This window comes from Octopus bimaculoides, chromosome 4 (genome assembly GCF_046866305.1).
Source record: "Octopus bimaculoides isolate indiv1 chromosome 4, ASM4686630v1, whole genome shotgun sequence".
Taxonomy (NCBI): domain Eukaryota; kingdom Metazoa; phylum Mollusca; class Cephalopoda; order Octopoda; family Octopodidae; genus Octopus; species Octopus bimaculoides.
In genome coordinates this window covers 129,749,250-129,762,516 of record NC_142931.1, presented here as the reverse complement: position 1 = coordinate 129,762,516, position 13,267 = coordinate 129,749,250, and the positions used below count along the sequence as shown (strand labels likewise).

Sequence of the window (13,267 nt, the reverse complement as noted above, 5' to 3'; positions counted from 1 at the left end):
GCCAGCATTGCCCAAACGACCTGAACATTAGCTTCAAGGTTCAACCAAAGCTGAGACCACGGGCCATACGTCCCCTGCCCAATTCAGGATCAAATCATATAGGTACACTGCGACACAATTTCTTTTCCTCAACAGGTCCTGCCCTGTTTAACATTGTCCTAAAACAGATCAAAGAGGAAAAGGATCCCATCACCTTTAAACGGAGTCTGGACAAATTTCTTCAGGGAATACCAGATAAGTCACCCATACCTGGATACAACTCACTCAACAAGAACTTACTACTTGAATGGACCATAATACCACAAAACTTGACTTAAAAAGGATTTAGATAATCCTATCAGGCGGTGCTATGAAGTTAGACATGGCCTGGACCAATCTTTGGTCGAAACATATCTAAGTTTTATATATATATATATATATATATATATATATATATATATATATATATATATATATATATATATATATATATATATATATATATATATATATATATATATATATATATACATACAGAGAGAGAGAGTTATTAGTGAGCTCTGACGAAAATAGCATTATGTTTTTTAGGTCGTCCAATTTTTTTCAACCCGTCAACGAGCAGATTGAGTAAACATCAATAACGAACCTATAATGACTATTTGAAGCAGCTGTATGTCAAATTTACTACAATTAAGACAAAAATGTAATGACTATTATTTATACCTTGTTTAATATGGCAAGCTGGCAGAATCGTTAGCACGACGGACAAAATGCATAGCGTTATTTCGTCCGTCTTCATGTTCTGAGTTCAAATTCCACCGAGGTCGACTTTTCCTTTCGGGGTCGATAAAATAAGTACCAGTTGAGTACTGGGTGGATGTAATCGACTACCCACCACCCTGAATTTGCTGACCTGGTGCCAAAATTTGAAATCAATATGTGTGTATGTGTGTGCGTAACTTTATTTACAGCTGCAGCAGATACCGACGTGGGGGAGATAAACTCATAAAATTGTTAACAATGACGTTTTTAAGTATCTAGTCGGCAGAACCGCAAGTTCTAAGTTATCTCATGGCAACTATTGAAAATTTAATTTGATATGCTCTTTAACCAAGATATGTTTCTCAGCAGGCTTATACCAGCACGTTTTCTATTAGTTTTGGCACCTCTCCTAATGAAAACAGTTATTCGCTCGATTAAGTTGGCTCAGTACCTTTTAGGTTAGTCACAAATTAGTTGCTTATTTGTTCGCTTGCTATGACAAATAATCCTTATCATTTCAGTTGCTAATTCGAAGCTGTTCAATCATTTCAAAATTTCCTGGGGGAAGAATTTTCAAGTCATTTCCTATCGCTTTAGAACTGAGGGTGGGTGAGGAATTGTTTAAGTGCATATATCATCTACAATTTTTAAATTATAAAAAAAAAATTTTTTAATCAAAAGAAAAAAGAAGTGCATTTAAACTACTAAAGGGTTATCAGTGGGATTAAATACATCCGTGGTGATTGACTTAATTTGACTTTTATTATTAGCATAATAATTGGCTCTACTATAGGCACAAAGCTTGTGTTACGTTGGTTATAAGATTTGGTTATAATGTTATACGACATTATTGCTACGTTCTTTTGCCTTTCTTTTTTACAAGGCTTCATGGAAATACTGAGTCAATCATATATGAACATCATGTTTTACAGATGCTGGAGTTCTTCACGAATAATTGATGATTTTGCTGATCTTTCACGTTGCAACGATACGTATGGCTGCGTTGATTCTTCATCCATCTCCGAGTTCGGTTAGAACTGTGAAAACAGCTATTAGGGAAATCGCGCTGACTTGAGTATTAAGCTGTGACACCAGAACCTGATCAGAAGACACAGAGGGTGATCTCGGATACAGAGGGTTCTCTCTCTCTCTCTCTCTCTCTCTCTCTCTCTCTCTCTCTCTCTCTCTCTCTCTCTCTCTCTCTCTCTCTCTCTCTCTCTCTCTCTCTCTCTCTCTCTCTCTCTCTCTGTCTCCTTGCCTCCTCCTTTTAACCATAAAACAATGGTTGGTGTTTCCTGAATCGGATAACGCTATGCTATCGCTGTTAAATACTTCATCTAACTCTCTCGTCAATATGCTGTATTATCTCAAGAAGGACTAGATTACCTCCTTCTTGAAGTAGATAATAAAAATTAATGTACTGGAAGGTTAGGCAAGTGACGAATGTCCTTCAGATTATTTTCACGAGACAAACTTGCTATATCACTGCATTCCAAAATTAATAAGAAATAAGAATGACGTTCTTTTCCTGGTTGCCCGGCAACGGTTCCTAACGCTTAGCAAACACTTTACACTTTGTCTTTTCGTAGAAAGAACGTATAAGTATAATCAGCATTTGTCAATTCCCAGAATAAATTGCTTAATAGAAGGTTATATTTCTATACTTGTAATTATCATTATCATGGACCTAAAGTTAAAAGACAACCCTCACAATTATCAAGTCAATCGTTTGCCACCCGTGTCAACAGGTTTAACAAGGGACGTAAATGTTTGTCACCCTGGAGGCTTGTACTATCAAAGGACTATAGACCTGGGCTATGCGCAGCCTCCTGGTGTTGCTGACCCCAGTTGGAAGCTAGAAAGATATTTTTCTCCCATAGTATTGACTGGAAACTGGACTGAGAATAGACTATCGGTGAGGTTTGAACTTATACACAATAGAATAAGCTATTTTTGTTTCTTTAGTTGCTTTAATTTTACATCTTTATTCTTAACACCATGTCTCCCTCGTCTAACCTTACTGAAACACCGTGTTTCCTTTCGCACCATCCTACACTCAGTTTTGAACACAACTAAATCATTTCTTTCCCATATATATCTACACTCTTTCTCACTTTCCATGTATCTTACTGCTCGACGCTTCTCTAGAATCTCATCTCTTAAGGACATTCTTCTCATTCATGTTTCCCGCTGGATATTAGCCTACAACAACAGCAACAGAGATTGTAAAACGCCTTAACATGAATTTTACTAGACTGATCATTCTATCTTCATTGTGGGATTAAAATTTAGCTCTTAAAACGTGATCTATATTGTAAAGATGGTTAGGTATTTGTTGAGTGATGCTTGGCAGCTGCCTTGAGCAATTTGAATGATTCTGTAGGAGTTTCGCATGGAACTCAGGAGCATTCGTGTTGAAAAAAATTAACTTATCGTAACAAAGTCTATTAACTTTGAGTATATTTTATGTTGTTGTTTAGCTCAGAATCACAGCTTTCCCAATTGTGACTTCCCATTTTTTTAGGGGCATCTAGGACCCACAGTATTATCCAATATAGCCTTTTCGTTTTAAGACAGTGGGTGTATATTTAAGGGATATTTTGCCGGTATTTCTAGTTGATCGAGTAAGAGTTGTTTTCATTGGTCCGCCCAGCGTGCTTTTGCATATATCAGTGGTTCCCAAACTATGAGTCGCGACCCACTGTTGGGTCGCGAACGGAATCCTAGTGGGTCGCAAAAAGTTATAAAATTACGCATTAGCTTTGATTAACTGCTATCTATCGAGATAGTTCAAAACTCACGTTTTCAATACCAGACTGGTTGTTTTATCAAGCAGTAGGCTTTTTTCACGAACTTAACAAATCAGAGGTGGTCATTTTCTCAAGTTATTTATTCGTACGTAATCGTAAAATAGAAAAGTCTGTTTTTACCTATTTATAGAGAACTTTAACTAGGCGCAGTACAACACTGATCGAGCCGATAACAGTTACTGCTTCGAGGTTTTGTATTAGAGTTAATACCTGCCCATAGGGTATGGAGACGTTGAAACAGTTATAAAACGTTTTGTTTCTTTCATTAATGTTTTTACCCAGTAGAGTTAAAGTGGGTCGCCATAAACTGGTGTCATAAATAGTGGGTCGCGTCTCTAAAAAGTTTGGGAACCACTGGCATATATGATATACTGGTACAGTCAGGGCTGGATTTATATATGAGCTATGGTTCAAGGGCCTCCAAGCTTGGGTTGGTGAAGCCTAAAGCTTGAAGTTAAAATTTAAAAAATACATTTACAGCGATCAAATAAAAATTTGTAATTTTTTAAATTCCCTATAGTGTTCTTTTTAAAATTATGGAGCCCTCTTTAGATTTACTGGGCCCTTTTAAATTTAGAAAGCCATAAAATTTAACTGAATCCCTCTAAATCTACCTTTTAATTTGGCGGGGTTCTTCAAACTGTGTGTAGCACCTATCTTGTGTTTTGAATTAGCTCTTTAAAGTAGTGCCTTTTTTTTAAAAAAATACTTTGACCATGTTTCTTCTCATTTAATCAGAGGGCAATTAGGCCCAAAACATTATCCAAACATCAACATGTCAGAAAATGTTGGAATTTGTTAAAGTTATGGAATATGCAAAAACATTTTAGGAAAATGCAAAATTGATTGAAATTATATATGTTCTTTGTATTTAGATTATTTACAACGTTGTGGAGGCGCAATGGCCCAGTGGTTAGGGCAGCGGACTCACGATCATAGGATCGCGGTTTCGATTCCCAGACCGGGCGTTGTGAATGTTTATTGAGCGAAAACACCTAATGCTCCACGAGGCTCCGGCAGGGGATGGTGGTGAACCCTGCTGTACTCTTTCACCACAACTTTCTCTCACACTTACTTCCTGTTTCTGTTGTGCCTGTAATTCAAAGGGTCAGCCTTGTCACACTGTGTCATACTGAATATCCCCGAGAACTACGTTAAGGGTACACGTGTCTGTGGAGTGCTCAGCCATTTGCACGTTAATTTCACGAGCAGGCAGCAACTGGAACCCTCGACGTCGTAAGCGACGGAGTGCCAACAACAATTTACAACGTTATATTTGTTTTTACAATGCACATTCCGATTGTTTATATCTAAACAGTTGAAAATTGCATACGCAAAATCGTAAGGGCCTTCAAAACCTATTGGCTCAGGGGCCCCACTTGGGCTAAATCCGGTCTTGGGTGCAATAACATCGCACATATGTTATGCAGCGACATGAAAAATGTTGGTCAACAGAGATTATCCAAAAAAATCATAAACAAAAACTTTCGGATCTTTCTGATTTAGCGGGCGCTACTTTTTATTTATGTTTTATTTAGTGTGTTTTCTACCGAAACACTTTCAAACTTCATACACTTGTATATTTTGTCTTATAGAACAGAGAAAAAATTTTATATTCGAAGTTATTTCATGTTAAAAGTTGTCGTATTTCGGTAATTTCAACCAATCACTTACGTCTATTGAGGTGAAAACAATTACTGCTGTGGAATGTAAACAACACGTTCTAGCGGTGTAATGGGATCTTTTCCCTTGAATAAAATTAGTGCCGTTGTTTGTCAACAACAACTATTGGTGGTACTGTTATTTATGACATCGTTCGTGCGCTTGTTCTGGTTTTAGCTTTAGGGTTTTAGGGTTAGGGTTAGGGTTACTGTCTACCAAGCCTGAAGCTATAGTAGAAGACACTTGCTCAAGGTGCCATGCAGTGGGAATGAACCTGAAGCATGTGGTTGGCACGTAAAATCACCCACTACACTCTCTGAGTGGTTGGCATTAGGAAGGGCATCCAGCTGTAGAAACTTTGCCAAATCAGATTGGAGCCTGGTGTTGCCACCAGTCCTCAGTCAAATCGTCCAATCCATGCTAGCATGGAAAGCGGACGTTAAACGACGATAAACGACGATGATGAGAGAGAGAGAGAGAGAGAGAGAGAGAGAGAGAGAGAGAGAGAGTATACCACAGAATCTTTTATGCTTCTGAAACTCATTTATTGAAATAACTTTAGCTACGGCGTATGTAAGAGTGTACACATTGTACTTTATTGATAGGCCAAATACATTTCACTTTCAGTGGAACAGAGACCAAGCTGAAGAGGCAGAATGCCTACGACCAAAGACAAGTTCATATCTACCTGACAGACAGAAAGCTCTCCAAAACAAACTGAGGAACAACACAGGCGTTGGAGAGGATCTTATAACCAATTACAGTGACATATACAACAATAATCAGATTACAATGTATGATGAGGATTATAACCAACGTTGGAGAGAAAAAAATTTACCGACTTTACGAACCTGGAATTTTACACACGATGCCTGGATTCCTGAAAAGAGTGACCATCCTTATTTTGGTAAAGTTCCCAATATTTTATTACTGTTTTCATAAACATGTATAGCCCTTTAGCATGTAGACCAGTCATATATCTGGCCAAAATATTCTACCTGTTTTAGATCCAGCCTCTAACACCTACTTTACAATGTCATTCTAAATATAAACAGTCATCATTGAAATCTTGAGGTTACGAGGTAATGCATGATTAATTCTAAACAATGTGACATGATTAATTCTAAACAATTCTAAACAAAGTAATGCATGATTAATTCTAAACAATTCTAACAATGTTTGCATTAGCATGATCTCTATGTCTGGATGCCTTTTCTATTGCCAACCACTTTACTATAAGTAGTGGGTGCTTTTTTCATACCGCCAGCACTAGTGAGGTTACCATACAACTTGCAAGACTACAGAATTTATTGGTGGGTAGGCATTTATGCAAGGAGATGATGAGGTTAAAATATGATAGGAGGAGGGTGGAGCAAGCAGAATCTTGTATAAAAGCTTCGTGGTTACTCACCTTGTTATGAAAACAGTAATAAAAATAAGCATTGCATTTGTTAGAATATGAACACTAAAAGTTTAATTCTGTTTATGCAGTTTTTGCCTCAAGTTATTTACTTTTTACTCCAAAGACTGTATGGTACAAATTTGTAATTAGAAAACATAGTTGTTCAGAGCAAAGTTTCTGATATTGATTTTAGCTAATCATCACCATTGTCATTCAATATCTTATTTCTTTATTGCCCACAAGGGGCTAAACATAGAGGGGACAAACAAGGACAGACAAACGGATTAAGTCGATTATAACAAACCCGTTGAATAACTGGTACTTATTTAATCGACCCCTGAAAGGATGAAAGGCTAAGTCGGCCTCGGCGGAATTTGAACTCAGAACGTAGTGGCAGACGAAATACTGTTAAGCATTTCGCCCGGCGTGCTAACGTTTCTGCCAGCTCGCCGTCATTTAATATCTGTGTTCCATACTGACATGAGTTGGATGGTTTGACAGGATCCAATAAGTCCAAAGACCAAGCCGAGCTCCAATGTTTGCATTGGCATGATCTCTATGTCTGGATGCCTTTTCTATTGCCAACCACTTTACTATAAGTACTGGGTGCTTTTTTCATACCACCAGCACTAGTGAGGTTACCATACAACTTGCAAGACTACAGAATTTATTGGTGGGTAGGCATTTATGCAAGGAGATGATGAGGTTAAAATATGATGGGAGGAGGGTGGAGCAAGCAGAATCTTGTATAAATGCTCCATGGTTACTCACCCTTAGGAGAAAGAGCGAGAATGATCAGCAGGAGCTGCAAGTCCAGGTGACTTCCCAAGGCGGGAGGTGAGTAGACGTGTGTTGGGACAGAGGAACTAGGTAAGTTGGTATTTGCAAGGGATTGGAGATTGGGGAGAGGTGGGTAACAACCATACAGAGTGGATGTAGGGAGTGATAGATGACCAATGATGTATGAGAGTGGAAGCATGTAGCTTAGCGTGTCGGACTCATGATTGTAAGATTGTGGTTTCGATTCCTGAACCGTGCGATCTGTTGTGTCCTTGGACAAAACACTTCCTTTCACATTGCTTCAGTTCACTCAACTGGTAAAAATGAGTAATCCTCTAACAAAGCGGCCCCACCATCCAGATGGAGAATATATTGTTGTTGTTGTTGTTGACACTCTGTCGCTTACGACATCGAGGGTTCCAGTTGATCCGGTCAACAGAACAGCCTGCTCGTGAAATTAACATGCAAGTGGCTGAGCACTCCACAGACACGTGTACTCTTAACGTAGTTCTCGGGGATATTCAGCGTGACACAGAGTGTGACAAGGCTGGCCCTTTGAAATACAGGTACAACAGAAATAGGAAGAAAGAGTGAGAGAAAGTTGTGGTGAAAGAGTACAGTAGGGTTCACCACCATCCCCTGCCGGAGCCTCGTGGAGCTTTAAGTGTTTTCGCTTAATAAACACTCACAATGCCCGGTCTGGGAATCGAAACCATGATCCTATGACCGCGAGTCCACTGCCCTAACCACTGGGCCATTGCGCCTCTGGAGAATATATATACACCGTGGAAACCAGCCCTATGAGTCTATATGACTCCAGTCTATATGAAAGCAGCCCTATGAGTCTACATGACTCAGGAAAACGAAAGAAAAATAATCATGTATGAGTTGGGGAAAGTAGAGGGATGCAGAACAGTGGGGAGGTGCAGCAAACTTTAATATACTAACCACCACGGCCTGTTACTGGTGATGCAACATATTTTTCACGGTCAAATTCGATCCCCACCTTGAGCAAATATCTTCTACTGTAGCCTGAGGTTGTCTAAAGTCCTATGAGTGGAAACTGAAAGAAACCTGTCATGTTTCTGTGTGTGTTTGTGTAAATGAATTTATATTTCCCCTATCTATATGTGTTTGTTCACAGATCGTAAACAGTGACTTCATTTATGCTGTCATTTGCTTTGCAAACCACCACAAAAGCTCATTCACATTTCTTGATATGTCTTAACATGTTGTACAATCTTCATAAATAAAAGACTCTTTCCTACAGTTTTGTTTGTTTCTAGTTTTCCGCATAAAACATGTCTAAGCTATTTGTTGATCAATAGACTGGGAGATTACTATGCCACTCGGAAATACATTGGGGTTGGTACCATGAGGGGTGTCCAGCAGTAGGAAACTCTTCCTCAACATACTCTTGTCTGACTTATGAAAACAAAGAAAATTTGACATTATTATTATTATTATTAAGGTGGTGAGCTGGCAGAATCATTACCACACCAGGTGAAATGCTTAGCGGTATTTTGTCTGCTGCAATGTTCTGAGTTCATATTCTACTAAGGTCAACTTTGCCTTTCATCCTTTCGGGGTCATTAGATTAAATACCAGTGAAATACTGGGGGGTCGATGTAATCATCTAGTCCCCTCCACCTAATTTCAGGCCTTGTGCCTATAGTAGAAAGGATTGTTATTATTATTATTATTCATTTAATGTCAGCTTTCCATGCTAGCATGGGTTAGATGGTTTGACTGCAACTTGTGAACCAGAGAGCTGTACCAAGTTCCAGTCTGATTTGACATGGTTTCTATGGCTGGATGCCCTTCCTAATGCCAACCACTCCAAGAATGTGCTTGGTGCTTTCTACATGCCACTGTCACAGGTGCTATTTACATGACATCGGCAACAACCATGGCTACGATTATATGGGTGCCGTTTCCATAACACTGGCAACAGCCATGACCACGGTTTGACTTGGTTTGATGAGTCTTCTCAAGCACAGTATATCACCAAACAAGCTGACGGAATCATTAGCATGCCAGACAAAATGCTTAGTGGCATTTCATCTTCCATTACATTCTGAGTTCAAATTCTGCCAAGGTTGACTTTGCCTTTTATCATTTTGGGGTTGATAATATAAGAACCAGTTGAGTACTGAGGTCAATATAATTGACTTACCCCTATCCTGAAATTGCTAGCCTTGTGCCAAAATTTGAAACCATTATTATTATTATTATTATTATTATGATCATCAGCAGTCTCCTGTCTTTCATTAATCTCCACCCCCGAACACTAAACGTGTCCATAACCTGTACACTGAGTAGTTCTTATCACTTGCATCAGCGTTCTGCTATTTCTGTTTTTCAATTTTCAAAATGGAATTGGGTACATTTACTGTAAGAGATACTTGTCTCAGATAGACCTGAGTAAAATACATTTGCTATGAATACATTTCTTATTTATCCATAAATCTAACTAGGATTGTAAAACAATCCTAATGCTTCCGATTAAAATTTTCTACTTTCAGGAGCCCCAACACAATTTGGTTTGCTTAAAGCTTTAAGGAAAAAGTGGGTCAAAAATCTGAGAGATGATGAAGATACATACAATACAATTTATCGGCTTGACTTTACAAAATATCCTCCAGAAAAATTCGTGCGCAAACATGCTACTTGTGTAGCTCCATTTGCTCGAGCAGAGAGAAGATTTGGAAACTTACCATGTGTTTTTCCTCACCTAACAAACCATCACTAATTTTTTACTATTTATACCTGATGTATAAATACATTTGACATTATTTGTACTTGTGACTTTGACATTATTTTACTCTCAAAAAATCTTCCACAAAACTGCTGCTGTGATTTCAGAAATATGCTTTTTTTTTCTTTTTTAACATTTATTTTTTCCAGCTCAAGATCTACAAATCAACAAACTGTTGAGCATATATCATTTTTCTAAGTTCAGAAATTTGACATTTAAAACTTGTTCATTTCAATCAGACCTCTATTATGGTTACTGATATAAACAAAACTAAATTTATTTTAACTGGTCTGTCAATCAAATACTAAAGGTTTTAATTTGTTTTTTATTTATTCATTTTTTTTTAATGTTGATTTATTTGTTATTTCATTTCATCTATTTTTTCTTGTCATATTTATCACTTGAAAACATGTTTATTGCAGGGCATCCTCTCCACAACCATTTTATTCGCTGTCTGTATCCTCTCTTAAGTTCATCTTCTTGTATCTTGAGAGTTTGCTCTGACACCCTATTACTATCATCTTTATCTTCTTCCCAGCTATATGGTTTGGGGTCCAGTTCCCCTGAACAACCCTTGGGCACATGTTTCCTAATATAGCTATGATCAATGCCTAGTGAGTGAATTTGTTAGACAGAAAGTATATAAAGCCCATCAGGTGTGTGTGTGTGTGTCTGTCTGTGTATACATGTCAGTATTGATATGAAATCAAACTCATGTCATTACAATTTTAATCAAAATTATGCAACTCATACAGTAAAAAAAAAAAGGAGTTTAATAAACTGAACTTAGATAGAAGACATCATTTTCTAAAATTTTAAAGTCTTTTTCTATTATACACCAAGTGATAAAAAACTGTTTTACAAGCCAGCCTGCAAAAAATAGCAGCCAAATCATGGTATATTATCTTAAAAATGGAAAGATACTTTGGACAATGTAATCTTTGGATAAACAAAAAGCCAAGAATATCAAAGTTGGAATGCATTTCAGCATAGACCTGCTAAATCAGGGCTGATTTATGCTCTTCTTGTCACCTGTTTCCAAGTGAAGTATTGTTTTCCAAATGACCAGATATGTTTGTACAAAAGACTGGAAATGAATGATACCACTTAAGTGACAGTAATACTTGTTTACATCTATCATGCAATTCTAAGGCATCACATACTATATACAAGGTGCCCCAGTATTAACTATCTATGAATTACGAGGGGGTGCTGAAAAGTTACTGGCTTTGAGTAAAAGAAAATACAGGAGAATCAGTTAATTATGAGCTTATTCAACATATTCCTTTCTCAGTTTTTCTTATCCCTGTAAAAGAACTCAGAGTTTGGGCCACTAACCAGGTCTTTTGATACCCTTAATGCCAGGAACTTTTCAACACCACCTTGTAACTATAGTTAATTCTGGGACACCCTGCATGTACTTACATACATACACATACCATCATTATCATCATTTAGCATCTGCTTTCCATGCTGGCATGGGTTAGAGAGATTGACTGAAACTGGTAAGTTGCACCAAGTTCCAGTCTAATTCAGCATAGTTTCTATGGCTGGATGCCTCTCCTAATGCCAACCACTTCAAGAGTCTAATGGGAGCTTTTTATGTGTCAGTTATGTGACACTGGCATCAGCCACAACTACGATTTCTCTTGGCCTGACAAGTTCTCTCAAGCACGGCATATCGCCAATGGTCTCAGTCACTTGTCATTACCTCCATGATGCCCAACATTTGAAGGGTGCTTTTTACATGCCATATATATATTACACACACCTACATACATACACACACTCATATATATGTATGTGATGGACTTCTTTCAGTTTCCTTCTACCAGATCCACTCACAAGGCACTGGTCAGTCAAGCCTATATTAGAAAACATTTGCCCAAGGTGCTACACAATAAGACTGAACCCAAAACCACACGGTTGGGAAGCAAACTTCTAAATACACAGCCATGCTTGCATCTGCCTCTTGATACACTGGGTTCAAAACCCCTGGATTTGAAACTAACATGAATTGAAGCTTCATAACTATTGTAGGTATGTCTGCTAAATGAAACATTGAAATTACTGGCAAGTATTACTCATAAAAAACATGTTCCACATATAGAAAAATATGAAAATATTTTTTTATTTCGTAAAAAAAAACTACAAAGAAAGGGAATGTCATATCTATGACCACTTAGATTGCAGTGAACTGCAATGGCTAGCAACAATATATAGGCATAATATTAGCTTCATTTTAACATTAAGTCCTGTTCATTTTAATAGATCAGGAGTACAAATATACTCTGCATACATTGATTGATTTATAACAGAAGTAAATGAAGTAATGTTCACAGAAAGTTTACATGAAAACTACATATATATATATATGTATATATGTATATATATATATATATATATATATATATATATATATATATATATATACCCACTTTCAGTGCATTTTGGTGTGTTAGCATTCAGATTATTGTCAGAGGTAATGCTTATTTATTCACGTTATTTCATAGTTTTGAGATTTCAATGATGTAATTGTTTTTAGCATGACATTGTACAGAAGGTTTGAGAGGCTGGATGTGTCTGGTTTGAAAATAAAATCAGCCAGTCCTGGACTCTATGTTGGATACGGCCACTTTGAGCATAAAACAGTTAGAATATTTGGACTAGATATGGCCATTCTAAATCTTAATAGGTTAAAAGAAGTAGTATCAAATTAATATGAAGAATCAGCTATGATAATTATAGCTGGTCTTTAATAGAGGGTGCTTAGTTGCAAGTGTTTGAGCCAAATTATGAGTACTGCCCTTCCTACTCTATCTAAGCCATAAATTTATTTTCTTGTTTAAAGTCAGTGGTTCTCAACCAGGGTCAATATACGATTTTGGAGGTCCACGCAACAAAATAATTGGGGATCTACATCAGTATTATAAAGGGTCTGTGAAAAAATTTTGCTTTAGATGTATGTATTGCAAGAAACAACAAAGAAATTTTGAAAGAAGTTTATAGGCGTAGGGGTAGTTGTGTGGTAAGTAGCTTGCTTACCAACCACATGGTTCCGGGTTCAGTCCCACTGCGTGGTACCTTGGACCAGTGCCTTCTACTATGGCATCG

At 37.5% G+C, this 13,267-nt stretch overlaps 1 protein-coding gene across 1 annotated transcript; it reads left to right on the top strand.

Annotated features, from left to right (window-relative positions):
• The first annotated feature begins 2,264 nt into the window (after positions 1 to 2,264).
• On the top strand, positions 2,265 to 10,190 carry LOC106878596 (cilia- and flagella-associated protein 107). The gene is made up of 3 exons (XM_014927852.3): positions 2,265 to 2,656; positions 5,841 to 6,120; positions 9,921 to 10,190. Exons 1-3 carry the CDS (start codon positions 2,423 to 2,425, stop codon positions 10,145 to 10,147), a joined length of 741 nt encoding a protein of 246 aa, XP_014783338.1. The 5' UTR covers positions 2,265 to 2,422; the 3' UTR covers positions 10,148 to 10,190.
• Positions 10,191 to 13,267: the final 3,077 nt, after the last annotated feature.